At 42.9% G+C, this 19,979-nt stretch overlaps 1 protein-coding gene across 4 annotated transcripts in view; it reads right to left on the bottom strand.

The window, feature by feature from the left end:
• The window catches only part of ILDR2 (immunoglobulin like domain containing receptor 2), a 1,152,771-nt gene that overhangs the window by 11,357 nt on the left and 1,121,435 nt on the right, over positions 1-19,979 (bottom strand). Inside the window, exons 9-10 of one of the 4 annotated variants that reach the window (XR_011283425.1) lie at positions 10,064-10,688; positions 7,670-8,505 (exon numbers count right to left, since the gene is read on the bottom strand). Coding sequence is in view for 3 of the 4 variants with exons in the window: in XM_069635971.1 (XP_069492072.1) it covers positions 10,060-10,688 (629 nt within the window). In the remaining variant the exon portion in view is untranslated. Of the gene's footprint in view, positions 1-7,669; positions 8,506-10,059; positions 10,689-19,979 lie in introns of all 4 variants that reach the window. The other 3 variants (XM_069635971.1, XM_069635970.1, XM_069635972.1) reach the window with 3 other exon arrangements.

The raw sequence follows: 19,979 nt of genomic DNA, 5'->3' as shown, positions 1-19,979 counted from the left end.
TATGTAAGTCACCTGTGTGGTTATGTTAGAGATAGACTTCTTTAGTCCGATTATATTTGTGGATATTTAGTAGGATCAGCAAGTAGGAATTCCTTGACAGAATGATTAAGAAGGAAGCCTCTACAGTGTGACTTATAAACCCCTTTGGCAAACACACAGAAAGCTAAGGTCCAGTGCATGGGGTTACAATACATGCCATGGCAAAAGTGTGAGTCATAGATTCAGAGAAAATAAAAAAAAACATGGCTGCAATGGAAATGGAAGGCCTGGGTCTGAGTGGAGCCTCTGAGAAACTGGAGAAAGGATCATAGAGGCAGTGGAGAACTGTGGTGGCTGTGAGGGCTGGTCTCCCTGAAAAGGAATGTGGAGATAAGGCGATGGCAAGGGGTTCAGGAGGAATGCAGTGGCAAACAAGTCAGGCAGGAGACAGCGTTTGGTTGCGAGCAGCAAACAGCCTGCACCGAATACGGTGCAGGTCCTCTGTATATGTGCATTACTGATTCATGTATGATAGTGGCGAGATCTGGATCTACGTTGTTTGTTCGTGGAGATTTCATTGAGGCCCATTGGTTCGCAATTCTATTCTTTTTAAACACATGTCCTCGCAAGTAAATGCAGGGAGGAGACCTGCGGCAAAGCCATGTTCCAGACAACAATGCAGATGATATGTAACTTACACCTGTAGCGCACACTCATTAGTGTACCATAGATCCCAGGAAGCCTATTGACGCCCACGTGTTTAAAGGGTTACTTCTGAAAATACTAGGGCTGTGGGAACCTTGAGAGAAATGTTGCTGATGTTTTTACATGGTTCCCAATCTAGAGCCATCCTAGTTCCCTCTGAAGTATTATGACTCTGCTGCTGGCACTGCGGGTTGTGCTGAAGTTCTTTCTGTTCATCCACTTGTCTTTTTGGGGTTCCCAAGACCACTCCTAGGGCCCCCTCTAAAGCAAGACAGGAAATGACAAATAATTTGAAGATTCCTAAGGCTGGAGAATTGATTGAAGATGGCCTATCACTTAGGAGCTGATTCACAAAACACTTTTCCAGGGATAATTGTTACTTACTACTCGAATGAGGAATTATTTATACTTCTGTACATTATGAACGATTTAAATTCCATGTACGTAAGAGTAGGTTATGAGTACATAATGTACGCACAAAGGCATACATAATGCACACAAGACTTACTATACAAACCTCAAAAGTATATTCTCCTAGGTGAGTTCCAGGGATGGTCTGCTGAAGGAATAAATAAATGTTCCTTCCTGCACAACTAATGTTTACATGCTTGATCTAAGTATAAGAGTCAGACCCAAAACAGTTGAGGGGGAATTTGCTTTGATATAAAAATAAAATGAAATGTTGGTACTTCAGGAAACTTTCTTTTTACCCCTGCACATGTGTGACGCATAGTTACCAATTCAAGTGTAAGACATTCTCTGTGAGTCCCTACATATAACACAATGTATGTTCTTTGTGAATACCAGGTGCAGTCCCAGTGTACAACTACACACAGGTCTAATTTAAGCATGGCTTAAAAATTGCGTGTAAATGCGTGCCTTGGTAAACGAAGGACATAATGGGATTGTGTGAACGATCAGAGGCTTAATATAAAGCAAAACATGGTTTAAAAAAAATAAGGTGCGAATTACAAATATATTATAAAACAGGACATGTGGTCAGTAATAAGACTTGGAAAAGTAAAATAGATTAAAAAATGGCTCACAGACAAATATTGCAGGATGTTTTACGTGAGGTAATTAAATGAAAATGTGGCAAGCATTCTTGGAATTTGATCATCAAAGTAGCCAAAAACATCACGTTTGAAATGATGGGTGACTTCAGAGATGCTACTCAAAAGGCTATTTTCAAGTTGAAAATATATTTCCAGTGTTCTGACGTTTGGATTCTTTTTTTGGTTGGAAGGCCATCTTACCCTTCCATTGATAATGTAATAATTTCCTTCACGACTACAACAGCATCTGGCCCTAGTGGGGTTCCAATGACATGATAACATATCATTTAAAGTGTTGGGCACATATCTTCTTCAATTTATACTGGCATTCTGGCAAACACTGAGTTATGGTCGCCTCCTGGTTGGGATCATGAATCCTCTGGAGTTTCAAAAAGGCGATACGAAAAATCCAGTGGGCTATGAGACTAGTTTATCAATCAATATATTGGGTACTTTTTTTGTTTTTAGAAAGGTTTATTGAATCTTTCATGGTGGGTGAGGGAGCTGTTGTTTTAAAATGTTTTTTTGCAAAATACAGTCTATTGACGACCATTATAATATGGCGTCTAGTTTGCTAGCAACTTATTAGCCAGATAAAAGGAGAATTTGGTTCCTTGTTTTATGTTTTGTTTATCCTTTTTCCTCTGATATGAAATCATAACATGTTCTTAATTTAACTATTTTACTTGAGGCCCGATTCATCATGAACATTTTGTTTTGAGGTGCAACCCTCGGCCCAGGACCGGATTTGTGGTTCAGCTATGATTGCGACGCAAATTGGAACAAAGCAGGGGGGGGGCTTTTTTGTGTCTGAAATGCCTGATCTCAGTTAGTATGAAATATCTAAGATCCACTGTGGACTTGAGTACTGGCAGAGGAGCCATCATACTGTGCGCATATCAGGAAATTAGCTTTCCTTAATTCAAGTTTTTGCCTAATTGGATTGCAACTTCAAGCTCACCACACCGCCCGCATAAACAGCAAATGCATTTCTACTAATTTGAGTCTTAACCTATAAGGACCATATCCTCATAATTTAGTTAGAATATAACAAAGGTCAAGAAAAGAGGTATCCTTGAATAAAAGCAACATTACAAATAAACATTACTGGGTTGAAGGAATGTCCTTTAGATTATATCATAATTAAATTGCAAATTCATACCCTACCAACATTCATGTTTTGGAAGTTTGAGAACAAGTGTTATGGGTGGTTTTAGAACCCCACGTGAAACCCAAGTTGGTCTAAAATACAGCGTTCTTACTGACAGCTGGCTCAGGGCTTTAGTAATGTGTTCCTACTTACACTGGGCTCAGGTCTATAGTAGAGTTTCCTTACTTAAATTTGGCTCAAGACTATAGTAAAGTCTTATTAAATTTGGCTCAGGTCTACAGTAAAACATTACTTACATTTGGTCCAGGTCTATCGTGGAATGTTCTTACTTTAGGCTCATGACTGTAGTGGAGATTTCTTACTTACATTTGGCCCAGGTCTATACTAGAGTTTTCTTAGTACATTTGGGCGAGGTCCATAGTCAAGTGTTTTTACTTACATTTAGCCCAGGTCTATAGTAGAATGTTCTTACTTACATTTGGTCCATAACAGAAGTCTTTAACTTAAATTGTACGGAATGATACAGCTGCATTGGCCATCATCTTGATTTTCAGAAAATGTTTCATTAAGTGGAGGGCATTTCACATCCCACACAATTGAGCTATATATCCTTGAATGTTCGAATAAGTGGAAGGCAGGGAATTGAGTTTGCCATAACATGCATAGTTATACTATTCAAAGCAGTGCAGCCACTGGCAACACTTGCAACTAGTTGTTTTTTTTGTATGAAATACACACTTTTCAGATGAACAAGTGCATTTTCTGACTTCTACAAATGAGGAAGCTCTCTGATAGGGATTAAATGGCCTCTTTTCATATTCTATGCATGCATCAGGCAAACTGAGCAGAGAAACATTATGGAATGACTTCCTCATCTTGGAGAGAAGAATGTGTAGATAGAGCTGGTCTCTGCACAATCTTACATACTGAAGATACATGATTATAAATACCTGAGAATTAGTTCTTCTACTAGGGGTTATATGTAAACCTCCCCAAGCTCTTTGCAGCCTCTCACTGAGAGATTTCACTCATAGCATGGAATATCATTCCACATTACCTACTGTGAGCCTAAGCAGTAAAGGTCATTGCCATTGTAACTCTTTGTTCTTCTCTACGAGGACAATTACATTTGCTGAGGAACCTGATTTTTGTGACCCTGACAGAGGTTCTTCATTCAAAGCCGGCACTGACAATAAAGCTTGAGACCAGCCAAATGCACATATATCCAAATATGATCCTATGATTTATATTAATTTGCTACAAAGCATATCTGAAATTCCAATGTTATGTTATGTTATGTTATGTTATGTTATGTATGGTAGTTTTATCAAGTGCACAATCACCTTATGGTATTGTGGCATTATTTTAAGCATTAAACCAGAACTAAATCCTTGAAGTTGTTGTGCTAAGGAGGCAATTAATTAGTGATTGAAGAGGTAGGTCTTCAGTTTGTTCCTGAATGTTAAGAGGTCGGGCTCTTTGCATAGCTTTAATGTGTTAAATGGTCTAATTGCCTGCATCAGAACGGGGTATCTGCCCAAATGATCCCTCCTGAATACTGGAAAAGTTACTCTTCTTTCAGCTCTTAGTTTAGAGGATCGTATTGATAGACAAGCATTGATTGTCAAAGACAACAGAGTCAGTGACAGATGTTTGAGTCATGTGAAGACAATACACATGCTCTTAAAGTCTATGTGGTTCCTCACTTGCAACCAGTGCAGTGATCGCAGTGCTGGAGTAATATGTTCAAATCTCTTACATTTCAGTAAGAATCTAGCAGCTGTGTTCTGTACTCTCTGCGTTCAGGATATCATGTAGCCTGGTAAGCCTACGTAGATAACATTACTAAAATCAAGGTGAGAGATCACCTGGGAGTTTGTGACCAGAACCTGGTGTGCGCAGGACAGATAGGGAAGAAGTTTCTTTATTCTTCTCAACATGTCGTTGCAAAATCTTGTTAATACTCAGACCTGAGTGTTCAATGTGAGCTTATTATCCAAGATAACACCCAGGTTCTTAAATTCGGAGTTAGACGCAGGACAATAAGACAGGCCAATAAGAAAGAGTCCAAGTGTTGTTTTTTTTATTAATGACCAGTATTTCAGTTTTGTCTGGGTTAATTTTTTTAAAGAATGCATCCATTCATCCATTCCTTGACTGTCAAAAGGCAGTTTTTGCCTTTGTCTGATGTGGCATCATTATTCTCCTTGAAGATTTGGGTGTCATCAGGATAATTAAAAAATGTCACACCTGCTTCTTGGAGAACATTCATCAGAGGTTGAAATACAGATTGAAGAGAAGGGGGATAAGCTGGAACCCTGAGGGATGCCCCAGACCAGAGCCTGAGCAGAGGAAAAGAAAGAACCTACTTGAATCTGTTGTGATCCACCAGGCAGGAAGGATTCAATCCGTTTAGGCATTGAGCCCTGAACTCCTAAATTATTTAGCCTGTCCATCAGTAAACAATGGTCTACGGTATGAGATGATGCTGACAGGTCCAAAAACATTAGGGCTCCTGTTTCATTATTATCTGCCTTATTTCGTAGGTGGTCAAGGACTGATATGGACACTAATTCTGTACTACAAATTCGTCTGAAACCCATCTGGGCCCTGTCCAACAGATATGCCGATTCGACCAAGTTCTGTATTTGAGAAACAACATCTCTCTCAAGTTTCTTGAAAAGGAAGGGGAGTCGGGAGATTATTCTATAATTAGCTATGTCTGATGGGTCAGCAAAAAAAATTTCAGTGAAGGTTTCACAACCGATCATTTCCATATTGTTAGAATGATCCCAGAGGGAGGCATTAAAAATAAGAATATTAACCACAAGAAGTGGGCATATATTCCTGGCAGTATTAGGGGGAATGATGTACCGCTTTGATCCAGATCCGTTCGTAGTCAAACGTTGAACAATTTCTAGCAGATTAAGTTTGACAAATGAGCCGATGATGGCCGTAGGTGGGGATCATTTTAAACAATGTGGAACTGTAAGCCATCAGCAATAGGATTTGTGTAGGAAAGGTGTGTTCTTATTTTCTCAATTTTACCAGTAAGGTACATGGCTGATTGATCTGCCAGGCATTCATTCACCACCATTTAGTGCTGCTTAGTAGTGTTAGGGGCAGAATCGATCCTATTTCTTTAGAAATCCTTTTTCGGTAAGATTCTATTCTTTTTGTAGGATGATCAGTTTTGTTTCAAGGCTCCAAGTGTGTCTTTGCCGTTGGAGATGCAGCATTTTCTTTCCATGTTCCTTACCATACGACGCTGAATATTAAGATCAGAGGTGAAACATTTTGGACCGTTTTTGTTTCCGGGTCTGAGGTAATCGTGGTCTCTGAGGGACAAGAAGGGCAATCCTGTCAATCATGTCCAACGACACTTCCCCAATAATACATCTGATCATTTTGTTTAATTGGATTTATTGAGCGTGAGTTAAAGTCTAATATCTCAATGATGGATTATGCCTATCTGATGGTTCACTTTAGTAACCAAAATAGTTATACAAATATTTAATGAAGTAGCCTACAGATTTTATTTCCACAAGTGATATCTTGCTCAATGAGTTAAATAAATTGGATATCCCTAAAAAGGACACAAAAGATGTTCATACATCTAACTTAGTGGAATTTAGTTTGAATGATGATTGTTTTGCTGGGTCTCTTAAACATGTGCACCTTGTTTACTTTAATTGCAACTTAGAATCCATGAATGAAGTATCTGTAGCACCTGGGCAATGTTAATGTTTACTCACCGAGGGGTGTGTGAACCAATCACCATTAATTGTAATTCAATATGCATGGCAGATAGTTCTGGTCTAACCTCGTATTTGTAAATATGACCATGTTTCTACAGAAAGACAGTTTTATTTTGGGGGTCTTGTTTTCTGTAATCAAGCCTTTGTAAACTACACTCCCCATTTTGAAGAATCCCAGGATTAGATAGAGTAAGTTACTGAAACCCGAAAGAAGCAATTAATACAGTCAACAAAGATGTTATCACTTTAAAAATGAGATAAAAAGAAAGTAGAACAAATATTTTAGGTTTTTTACACCAAAGGGTGACTCCTAATTAAAAGCAATTTGTTTTTAAGGCTACGTTAGTTGCAAAGTAACTGATTGAAGTAGGATGTTTTTCTTTATATTGCCGGCAGATTCTGCAGATATTGAAACTCAAAATTAACACAATCAATTTCTGCGAAGGATTTTGACCATACAGAGGTAGTGTGTTTGTGGGAAGCGTCGGAGTGCGTGAATGTATCACTTTTTTCGGGTTAGATTAGAAATGGAAAGCAGCCGTGGATGTCAGCACAACAGTTTTATGGAGTGACAAAAGAAAACGAGAAGACAGGCAGAAATAGATGGAAAAAGAAACACGGACACAATAGTGATTCAGACAGGCTAATTTTTGCAAGAGGCGGTCGCGTAGCATGGCCTATAGGTCATTTTACATGATCCCCCATAGAGATTGAAAGTTCTTTGTTTGAATTTGTTTTATAGGTTGAAGTCCCCAAAGCAAGTGGTTCCAGCTGGGAGCAAGTGACCGCCATACCAGAACGTCAAGAACTTTGGGAGTTGACGAGTTGGAAAGTGGTGGCTAGGTGCACCTCTCCTTTAAATAGTTCAGGCAAAGGCTGAAAGATTCTTGTGCAAAGGTCTTCATGTTCCACTGGATACTTAATGGGCTACCAGTAAAGGGTGTTAAGGGCTGGCATGTAAATTTGGCAACACAACATCATGTCTGAAAACTAGGGACTATAGACATGCAGTGTTGGATGGTCGCACAAGGCATGGGAGAAAACTGGGGCGTGTAACTTACGCAGACTCCACTAGTTCAGTGTTGGAATTGTCCGTGCAGGTAGGAGACACAGACATTCTGAATATTCACAGCACATGGTGAACAGACACCCTTCGAGTCTTAGAAGATTGAAAACTGTGTACTAGGGATAAGTTGCTTTTACACTATACGCACTTAGTCCATTAACTGTTTATGTCCTGGGAAACAGATGGCGCCAGCCGAGGTAGGGCTTCCGTCAAAAGACTGCCTTTGCAATAAATGCTTGAACTGCACATCTGGTACAGGATCATGTTCTCCAAGGACTACAAACTTTGCTGAAATCACGTCCATGTGTGTGCTTGAATGTAGAATGCCTATGATATTAAGAAAGGAAACCTGCAGAGGGAACCTGTGAATGCATGCCCTGGCCAAGGCCCATGTGTAGTAGGCTGTCTCCTTCATGACAGCAGCCCTTGTAAAGGGATCCTGGTCCTAGAATGGGAGGCATTCTGTATTGACATGGCTTCTCCATGTGCCCCTTGCCAAAGGCATTGCTTCCCTGTGTTTGCCTCACAGACTGTCTTGTGAAATATTATCCCCCATGAATAGCCTGTCCTGTCCTGAGATTGACGTCACACCAGAAGACCCCCTGCACTGAGATGGGGTCCTCTGCTGTGGCTGTCCAGTCTCTTCAAGATGTGGGACAGAAGTAAGAGTTCTCTTGTCAGGAGAGATGGCCGGGTCCTCAGCTCAATGAGACTCATGGTGACACTGTCTCGTGAAAATGGGACTATTGCCTCATGGGCTTCTTCAATCAGAACCTTCCTAACGTCTTAACGATGTCAGACCACGAGGGACATCCTGTTTGGTAAATCACCCTGCAAAGACAATAAACAAACACATAACCATGAATGTACAGCGATAATAGGACTTTATTCAAGTTCAACAAATAGCACGCCCACATCCCTACCCACCTCCCTCCCTCGACCTCTCTTCTGCACCCATTGCCTCAACACATTACTGCACTGTGATTCACAAAAATGTTACCATGGAGACTGAGGAGGTTGCTGGCCAGGGAAAATAATGTGCAAAGTCCCACCAGAATAACAAAACTGAGGTCACTGCTAATGTTTCAAATGCTTTAAGAATATTTAGAAATCCGAATGCCTGAAATGATGGTTAAACTGAGGGCAGAGCAGTGAGTGCTGAGTTGTTCTCTCAAAAGAGTTCTTTGTGTGGGTTCTTAGGGCTTATGATCTACTAAACTAGCCATGCCTTTTGCTAAATCCTTTTAATAGTCAATCATCATTAAGAGAACTATCAGCAAAGCTGATGGACCTGGATTGACGCATTCCTTGGGTCTATGCTCCAGTGTATTGCATATGTATCCTTCATTGATGGACTGGGGATCTACACAATTTAGGATAAAGATGGACTCGCTAGGGAGGACTGTCTGGGGACATGGCAGAGCTAGCCGTGTTATGTTGTGACAAATCTCAAAGGTTTGGCGATAGCTGACACGGCTTCATCTTGACCTGAGATCCCTGTATGCATCAGAACAATAAAAATATGAAGACTTTGCTAGCTCTGAATAGAAGAAGGGCATCTCCATTCTACACACTTTGGCATTTTCCAAAGTTGTGGTGGACTGGCATTCTATGGGGGGGTGTTCACAATTCAGGCAATAGGCAAAGGTTTTACAACAGTAACCTTATCTTGAAACGTTGGAATCACATCGCCTGGCAGATATAACTTTAAATGACCACTCAAATTTGGTTTTCTAAGGAGGGACCTGATCCTTGAATTTCTTTTCTTGCTTGTTGGGAAACAGAGATGACCGCAGATTGATTTGCAATGTAAGCAAGTGATGTAGGTCTTGATACCTTATCTATCTATTTATTTTATTTGCATTTTTTAAAGCACTCACACAGCCCGGGGGCATTATTGTTTGTTGTTGTCTTAGTTGCATATTTATAACGCGCTTAAATACCCAGAGGTTTCTAAGCGCGGACCCGGGGATCGAACCTGTGTTGCTTCATGTCCTCTTGCTTCCAAGGTAAGCACATTGCCACTGAGCTATCCTCCCGGGACATCTATCTACCTATCTATCCATCTATCTATCTATCCATCTATCTATCCATCTATCTATCTTTCTATATATTGTTTTATCTGTCTATCTTATAACTTGTTCCAATGTCAATCAAATTTTGTATCCCTATTATATGTAAAATATATCAAATGTCTAAGTTGAGCAAACTAGCTTCTAACTTATACTATCCCCAAAAATGAAAGAGTAGGACATGATTCAGGAAAAAAATAGATCTCGTCCTAGAAAAATAAAAACAGGTGCCAAACCTTCTCAGACTCCAGGAGATAATGACCTACTTCCTTCAATGATAGCTAGCCCAGTCAGGTAAAAAATGATGACATACTCACTGTTTTAATGGACGGTTCCTTTTTTTTCCTCTTCTCCGAGGAGCCGTGGTATCCATGTTCTCTCGAGCGGTACCCAGAAGCTCTGTTATGCTCTCTTTCACTGTAGGGTGGTAGTATGTCCTCTTCCTCCCCCTGCTGCTCCTTCTCATCCCCAGCGGCTTTGCAAGTCGGGGACCGGCTGTACCGGGTCCCACTCTGCCGTAGGCTCAGTTTTGATGGTGTGGCACTGCCGCAGCTGTCCTCCAAACCCTTTGACTTCCTTTCAAGAACACTGCTGAGGTATCCATCATCGTAACTTTGCCCCATCCGACCGACTCGTTTAGGCAGGTGCTTATCCTCTGGCACTCGTATTCTTGACGGGCTGAATGACCAGCCCCTTTCCGAGTCCGAGAACACTTCCCTGCAGCGGTTCCTTTTACTGTAGTATCCCTCCAGCGAACTGTCTTGGTACTGAGACCGCCCTCGAAGGTCAGTCTTCTCAATTCGCGATGGACCCCGGCTGTCTGACCTACGTCCCTTCTGTCGATATGAATCTGCAAAGGCTGCCAACTCATCTGTAGACACAGCCTGGACACCCATGGCAAAAGCTTTTCTTTCCAGGAGCTCCGAGGTCGGCCTCTGATGGCTGTTGAAAAGAAACATAAAATACAAAATTCTTTATGGAACCAAACAGCTAAATAAATGAATTACTAAACATGCTAGGAGACTGGAGACAATGTGCTCATGATTAATCGAGCAGTTAACAATGTTATCAGGTAATGATAACTGCATTACCAGGTTAGCATAGATGAAACAGGAAGTGCTAACCCAACATTCCATTGACTAATTTACAAATGAAAGCAAGTTATCTTAATTGATAGGCCCATGAACAAGAGGTTGGAATATCCTTGTGATAAGAAAGGACCAGAAATGTGATGTATAATTTCTTTTTTCCAGTGAGGAGTACGGAAGGTTGAATGCAAACTCCGCTCTTGTGAGGCCTCCAGTTATTGTCAAAGTTAAGTGTCATTTGTTGAGTTCTCACTTGCCACTGGTATGGTCTGCTAGCACTTCCGGCAGCCTGAATGTACTAATTTACACAGTTCTGGGTTTCCAAAGACATTGCATAATACACCATACTGAGTTACTAATTGCGCAATCCAAACATTTGGCACTTCTGGAATTGAAACTTGGCCATTGACATCACATTGAACAGACCAGCAATACCTATCAGCAGACACGCGGTGTATAGCAAGTATGCACCTGCCATCATGGTTTCTCCCAAATATTCTCCCCTTGTCATTTTAGTACAAAATACATTCTGGTAGGTGTGCCCCCTGTATTGCACGATGAACGTTACATGCTTAAGAGTGTAAAACATCCATTGGCCAATAATAACCGGAAGTGAAAGGGGACAGAGGTGGGCGTGGCGAAGGCGGAGGGCAATAGAATGGGGAGAGGAAGGGGTGGTGGAACAGGCAAGGGGAATAGGTGGTGTGGAGGTTCTGCGGGTGTCACGAGTGCCACAATGACAGCGAGGACGGAGGGGATATAGGGGGTGATATAGACAGGCGTGTCAGTGGTGTCCACCGGAGAGTCCGTTAGTGGGGTGGGCGGGGAGACGACGAGCAAAGGGAGGTCCTTTTCATAACTTTTGTGCAAAAATGTAAGCGTAATGGGACTTGCGAAAATTAACTTTTTTTATCATCAGTTCGATTTGAATATAATTGGGGGCCCACAACTAAAAAGGTGTGCAGCAATACCGGTGCTTGCTAAACTAAACAAAAGTGTGCAATGACAGCTTGTGTGTAGTAACACAAGTCTGTGTGTGCACAGTGAGACTTTTCTGAACCATAAAAGGGCATCGGACCTTACAGAGTGGTCATTTAGTACATCTTGGAAGCACAATGGTGGAAAACCTGCCACATGTATGGAAGAAGGGAGACAAGCCCTTAGCTTCACTGGTAGAGATGGGACTGTGACACCAGCGTACCCTGACACCACATATGCCTGCTGTTGTCTACACCAAAGTCAGGCAGAAGTGACATCAAATCCGGACAGTTTGCCCAAACATGGCAGTCTTGGCAGGCTTGGAACGCAACCACAAGAGCAACTGTTAACAGCAAATTCTAACGAAACACAATAAGTGAAGAATACCATGGCTCCAAAACCACCAAATATGGAAAGGAAGAAAACATTCCTACATGTCTATCTTTCGGAGCATTCAATGGGCCTCCACACTTGAGTGCTGCCATTCACCAGGGACATAGAGTGCAAGAAATTAATGATTCCCAGTGTTGATTAGGAGACATTGCAACGGTTGCAGCTATCGTGAAGAACACCATAAGGCATCTGCATTTGGTCCGGAACCATCAGCATGCCTGGTACTCTGATATACTTCCTTATACTGGCTCCCTGTCAATCAGGAAGTAACATTTAAAATCGTGTGCTTAGTACAGAGGGTAGTGTAGGGTTCCTGACCCATTTACCTATCAATTTCGTGGCATAGATACATCCGACAAGGTCGCTAAGATTGACCGGATCAAGCCAGATCTGTGTACCGAAACTAAAAGAAAACATCAACCTGATGGCAAATGTCCGACTCAATCTGTGCACTCTCAGAGAAGCTGGGACTACAAGAAGACCACATACGATTCAAGAACATGTTCCAAATGTTCCTGTTCTAGTGGAAAAGATTTGTAGAACGACCTACAAAGCCCTTAAATCCTATACTGACATAGACCCACCGGTGTTCTTTCACTTTAGATCTTGCTGCCCCTCCCATCGCCCCTGTAAGTGATATGTTCTTTCGCTTGCAGTCAAAAACAACAGACAGGGAAAATGCTATTAGTAGAGCAGTTTACTTCTCCATCATTATAAACTGATAAAGTGATAACACACGAGGGATGCATGGAGAAGAGATCAATGCATATACTTTAAAAGGATGTGTAAATACACTCAGAGAATTCTAATGGTGATGCTTTAAAGAAACACCCCTTGTCCCTATTGGCGGTGAGTTGTCCTTAGCTTCACTGTGTTGTGCCGCCTATCTACAAGACAAAACAATCCGTCCACTACACCAACACAATATACATTGGACTGTTAAACACATTGGCTGGTCCATGACAAAAAATAAATAAGCAAATAATTCTTCGCAAAGTCAGAACATTCCACAGGGGAGCTTCTATACTGTAGATGCTTTTATTCACCCACTATGCAGTGTGCTGAAGACCAGTAATGCGCACCAATTGTGTCTAAAATATAACAGTAGAAATAGAAATGTTAAGAGAATGAGCGGAAACCAATGCCTGCATCGCTCAGTACACACAACCCCTAAGGGGAGTTCTTGTGTAAAAAGGTTTATCCTATAGAAATCAAAGGATGTCGTTGAATAAGGGGTCGACCGGTTTCAATGATATTGATAACTTTGCCACCTTCTTCAGGACCAAGACTTTCACAGACGTATAGTTACGGCGCAATCCAATTGCTCAATGGTGTGAATCTGGCAGCCATCCCGTGCCCTATGGAAAAAGGGGACATATGTACCAGTGATTGCTAAAAAGGTCAATAACAAGTGCCTTTATGCACAGAGCAATCATTGTTTTGAGTTGCCGTACTTAATGGCAAAAATACACATAGTGGCCCCTCACCATTATGCACAACCACCTATCTTCCAAATAGATGTGCTCAATCACAGTTTAGTCAGGACCAGGAATTGGGTACAGCGTTCCCTTATTTTACGGAGAGAAAGCGCTACTGCAAAGAGAGAGAAACAGGGTGATCCTGGTTGCAGCAGCTATCCCCGTATTGACAGCGTGTCATAAGTTGCCCAAACAGGGTGATCACAGTATATTGATATTGTGGGGGCCAAGAGGATAGGCCTACCTAGTTGAATCCGATAGAAAAGCCAACAGAAGCTCAGGATGCGATCGAGTGGCACCCGCGATGAATGCCGACATCGCTATGCAGAGCAAAAGGTTGCTAAGCAACCCGTGTCCTAGAGCGCATGATTAAGGATGCTCGTATTTCTTCCTTCAGTGTGGGTGGGGAACCAAAGGAAAGAGGCGGCGGCCATGTTGGAATGATGTTGTTCCTATTGGCCTGCATAGGAAGCCGGCATATGTGTGGGACACTACTGTTCTTATCTATTTTAAAACGTTGTGCTCTTCATAACATAGAAGTGCGGTACCCATAGTAATAGATAAATTATATTAGCACTAATGTCAGATCTCGTGTCCGAGGCACAATTCTTGAAGTAAGAACTTGTTGTAAAAACGTATATGCCTTCTCGGTATTCCTCACATGTGTTTACGTGGTGCCGTTTTGGGAAATTACATGGTTCCATGGGCACAATTGTAAATGCAAGTACATGTAGAGATGTTGTGTGCTGTGAGCGCGATCTTAGGAGCTACTAATCCCATCTGGACATTCAATGCCTTATTGAATAATAGAACACTACATGTGCAGGGTGTTGTCAGGCCACCAACTTGTTTGATGAATAATATACATGTGCAACTGATATGATAAAGTCCCAATTCAGGGGTCTGGAAGCAGCATAGAGTTTCAGGGACACCTATTGCAGGAAAGAACTAGTGGGGGAATGAAATAGTGAATAACTGGCGTGTGCTGTTGAGGGTCAAAGACCCGGGATTTCGTTGGAAGGCAGGGGAGAGTGGCTGCCATCTCCTGTTGTGCTCATCCTGCGTCAGAGCCATTCCTCGTTGAGGGGAAAAAAAGAATGCCTCAGTAGGTATAAGAGGTGCTGTGTGATCTCTCTGCATTCCTGGAGACAGTAATGTACTGGTCGTATGGAGTCCCTTACAGCCTCCAGGGTGAAGGGTCCATTGCCAGCCCGTCATGCATTAGCCTCTGGGGTCACGTGACTGCCAAATCATGCCATTGGATGGCTTTATTGAGCCATTTCTTGCAGGTGTCTAGGTGGAATATCCACTTTTGTTATTTTTTCATTTCAATAAAATGGCTTAAAAATCTCCACCACGCCGTGGTGGGTATAGTTTTTCAAGGATGGCCCATTTGAAGTCAACTGCGCTATGGTCCATCTCTAGAAAATGGGAAACCATGGCTGCAGCCAACGTATGTATACGGATGCCCAGCTTGTGTTAAATAAGCCACTTCTAAATTGCTCATGCCGTCATGCCTACATAGTGCAGCAGCAAGGGCACGTGATGAGGTATATAACACCTCAGCTTTTGCAATTTGTGAAATTCTTTTGCACCCAGTGCATTTTCCATCCAATGTCCTTGTTGGTGCTCCGATGCTCCAACATGTCTGTGTGCCTACAGAGCACCGTCCACATGGAGCGTGTCCTATTTGCGGCTGTGTAGTACAAAGTGTATGTTACCCATGCTTGCCCTCATCTGTAGGTTTTGGCATGGGTAGTGTGTGGACTAATCTGTCACAGAGATTCTGCCTCTGCGTGATGGCAAAACACAGCTCTTCCAAATGGCCATCGCCTGAGTTCAAGATAGGCCATTGTCTTTTGATCTCCCTCTACAATTGATTGAAGTGGGGGCAGTGGCAAAGACGGCCGTGATGTTGCCCCTGGCTGGTGGTTTGGGTCTTTACTGCAGGGTAATGTCCCTTGGAATGTTCCTTGCTCTTTTATATGTGTCCTTAATGATCTCTCTCGGGTAACCCCTCTGCGCCAGTTTGAATTGTCCAAAGGGGAGATTGTCCCACAATGCTTGATAGCTGTTATACGCCAAAAGGGAGTTGCTGTCTGTCAGTTTTTGTAGCCCTTGGCTGTGAGATAGCCATCTCTAGCCATAATTTGTAAGTCCAAAAAATGAATCTTGTTTTTACTGGACTCCATGATGAACTTAAGATGTTGATTGCGGACATTGAGCCAACTCTTAAAGGAGTCTAGGCTCTGTTCAGTCCCTTTGAAAGTCAGGATGATGTCATCTATATACCTGCGCCAAATCAGGAGCTGTTGCTTGAAGGAATTGGTCTCAGAATAAATGTGCTCATGCTCGAAGAGATGCACGTACAGGTTTGCTAGCCTCGGGGCGAATGGTGCGCCCATAGCAGTCCCCGAGATTTGTTCGTAAAATGTTTCTTCAAACAGTAAAACGTTTTTAGTTAGGGTAATTTCGGCCAATTATAATATGAATATGAGCGGGATCTCACCCATATCGATAGTAGAGTTGAGTAGATGCTGTAAATCTCCTCTTGTGTTTTTTTTACTTGTATCCATCAGATCCACAAGTAGTTGTGAAAGATACCACATATATGCACATTTTGCAGGTCAGTGCTGTTCAGGACCTAGAAAGGCTTTCGTCTGAGATTCTGCAGAGAACTCTTAGGTCAGACTACACATTTGTAACTGTATCTTACCCGAATCAAGAGAGCAGGGGTCTTTAGGCATGCTGTTGAGGAGACTAAGAGTGTTCAGGAGTCTTTTGGAAGTGTTTGTTAGTTGTTAATTGAGTTATTATCCCTTTTTGTTTGTGTGTGGGTGTTCTCCTGGCTTCTTCTCCAATCATCCCCTTTCTCCCTTACTCCCTTTTGAAAAAAACAACACAAAAGTTCCTCTTTCATCTGTTATGTTTGTGGCATCTCAAAAATAATAAAATAAATATTTACTAACAACTCCCCTTACTGTGTTTATAGAGAGACCTGTGTGTGTGAACATGAGAAGTCTTCCTATTGTGCTCAGTCACCTTCCCTACTGTGTGTGTGTTTCAAGAACCCTTTCCCATTGTCATAGTCTTGTGAGACTCCAATAGTTTGTTTTGGCACTTTGTTTGTGTTTTGAACATTGGCAGCTTATGCACATGTGAGTTTTGTTTGGAGGGAGTGGCCAGAAGAGAAGATGAGCAGCTGGACCACTACCATGTCAGAGGTTGAGGTGGAGCAGGAGTCCAAGAAGGAGAGTAGATGGAGGTTAAGATGAAGTTAGAGGAGCGGACAGCAGTGGTTGAGGAGAGGAGGGGAAGATGGGCACTGAGAGGGCAGACAGTTGTTCTGGAGAGGGAGATGATAGCTGATGAGGGTTGATGGTGCATGAGGAGGAGAAGGGGGAGATGGTATTTGAAGAGGTGAGGTGGTGTTTGCGGAGGGGGAGATGGTGGTTGAGGATGATGGAGATGGCAATTGAGAAGGGGGAGATGGTGGTTGAGGATGTGGCTACAAATTCAAAGAAGGCTGTGGTGTCTACGGAAGACACCTTGACCTTGGAGTTGTAGGAGAGGAGGGACTCCAGGAGCAGCAGGGAGAGATATCTGCAAAGGTGCAGTGGGACAGAGAAGGGGAGGGGGGGTGAAGGTGCAGCAAGATAATGAAGAGCAGCAGGTGGGGGAGCCAGAGATGGTCCCCCAGCAGACGACTCAGGAGATGGAAACTGGGGGCCATTTCACTATTGCCAGCCTGTTCACTTTACCACCACTACCAGTGCAGCCTCTTGTGGGTGGTGGTAGAATTCAGGGTGTGGTGCCATTTGCGCAAAACAGCTGAGAGAGTAATGAGGAATGCAGGCAAGTACTGAGCGCAATGCCTGTCCTCTGTCGGTCGGTGTGAGCTGGATGTCGAGCTAGTGGTGGAAGACAGCGAGAAGCGCATGTTCCTGCACCATCCTGCCGCTTCTACTAGATGACTGGGCAAGATGGCAGTAAAAAGGTAGACATAAGTGGCTCATCTCATTTGTAGAGCCAAACATATTGGGGCAGAACCTCAATTGAAATCTAATATCGGTGTTAACCGGACTGAAGAAGTCAGGAATGTGACATTATGTGGAGGATATTGTATGAATTGACTAGTTGGTAAAGTCCAACAAAGGTAGGCAGAACCTTCAGGTTGTGAGCGCGGTCCTATGATCCGGAGAGTGCCTCTGCTGGTTGGTAGAGCCGAATAAATTGAGGAGGAAAGAGAAACACATGAATTTCTTCTGCAATCCACTGAGTCACCGCTGTGAAAGTCTCCACCTCTTTTCACTGTGTCAATTCATCCATGTGACTTTTACCCAAATCTTTATCACCTGAGAAGTGTGCTGTGTGGTCTTCCAAGGGATGGGCCTGCTGTTTTCTGCCACTGAGGCAGAAATGTTTTGTTTGTTTGTTTGTTTGTTTTGTTTTATTATTTATAATGCGCTGTTATACCCAAAGGTATCAGGGCGCAATAGATACAGGAAAATGCGAAGCTTGGTTACAGGTATAAGGTACACATTGGCAATGGGGAGTATATACAAGCATAGTAGGGAGGGAAAACAATGCAAGCAGTGACAACAAAATTACAAGGATAGGCATATAGGTTATACAGTGTGCAAATAGCATGAGGGAGGCCATTTAGCTATCTTGGTGGTTGTTCAATTTCAGCCATGATACTACCTTGGCGCGGAAGTGCAGGTAGGGCATGTCTGTTCTCAGGTTGGGAGGCAAGGAGTTCCATAGTTTAGCTGCTTTTACCGGGAAACTGTTGCCTCCTATAGTAGCAAGTTTAAAGTGTGGGACGGAAAGGCAGTTTTTGTACGCAGTTCTGAGGGGTCTCAAGGAGGCTTGTCTATGGAATCTGTTGATCAGGTAGATCGGGGCGGCATTGTTGAGAGATTTATAGGTAAGTGATGCCGTTTTTAGGAGCATTTTGTTTCTGGACGATAGCCAGTTGTTCTGTTGGCTAAATCCTGAGATGTGTTCTCTTCTGGGGGTGCCTAGGGCTGCTCTCAGGGCATTGTTTTGAAGGGTTGTAACTTGTTGGTAGTACCCTTGGAGGTTCCCAGGTAGAGGGCGTTACTGTAGTCAAGACGGGAGAGAATGAGGGCTCTAACGAGTGTGACGCAGCTAGTGTCTGAGAGAAATGGTTTGGCTGAACGGATCAATTTGCATGTGTATGCCGATGATGATGCCAGGGAACTCAGTTGTCTTTTGAAAGAAAGGTTAGAATCCAAGTAGAATCCCAGAGTTTTGACCTCCTGTCCGACTTTAATATTCTTACCATCTATCATAAAGGAGTTGTAGGCCGGGCTAAGTTTCTTTAGGCTAGGCGTGGTACCCAGGATGATAAGCTCCATTTTCTCATCATTCAGGCATAGTCCGTGAGTGGGCATCCATGCCTGGATGAGGATGTACACCCTATTTAGCAAGGCCAAATCCTTTTCATAATCTCCTGAAAGCGGAAGGAGGATCTGGGTATCATCTGCGTAGTTTGTGTAGGTGATACCGAGATGATCCAAATCGTCGAAAAGGGGCTTGGTAAATATGTTGTAGAGTGTCGGGGAGAGATAGGAGAACTGTGGGACACCGCAGGTAATGGGTATCGGGTCTGCTACTGCAGTGGGAGGGAAGACTTTGATAGTTCTTCCGTTAAGAAAAGAGGTAATCCATGTGATGGCCTCGGAGGAGAAGTGTGCTGCTGGGTGGATATGTGAGCATAGGACAGAGTGGTCGACCAAGTCGAAAGCTGCAGAGAGGTCGAGGAGGAGGAGTAGGGCAACTTGCCCTTTGTCCCTGAGTGTATCAATTTGAGCCTTCAAATCAATAAGTGCGGTTTCAGTCCCGTGTTGCGGGCGGAACCCTGATTGTCTGGATCCTAAAAGGTGGTGTTCTTCCAAGTGCTTCTGTATTTGTACATAAGCAACCTTGTCTAGAATTTTTAGCAAGAAAGGAACGGTCGTTATGGGTCGGTAATTTGTAGGTATGGCTGGGTCAAGTGTAGTTTTTTTTAATAAAGGCAGTACCCAGGATTGTTTTAGATTTGTGGGGATGGAGCCGGTGGTAAATGAAGCATTGATTAGTTTAGTGATGAAAGGTGACAGGTCGCGGGCGGCATCTTTCATGAGCTGAGCTGGGCACAGATGTCCCTGACAGTTGGAGGGTTTTAGAGACAAGATGATTTTTTCCACTTCAAGAGTGTTGACTTTAGAGAACTTGAAGCGGGAGGGATCTGTGATTGTACTCTTATCCGGGCTTTTCGATGGGAGTGT

The sequence above is a fragment of the Ambystoma mexicanum genome, chromosome 7p (assembly GCF_040938575.1).
Source record: "Ambystoma mexicanum isolate Mex_15411 chromosome 7p, UKY_AmexF1_1, whole genome shotgun sequence".
NCBI lineage: Eukaryota > Metazoa > Chordata > Amphibia > Caudata > Ambystomatidae > Ambystoma > Ambystoma mexicanum.
This window is presented reverse-complemented; position numbering and strand designations above follow the sequence as displayed.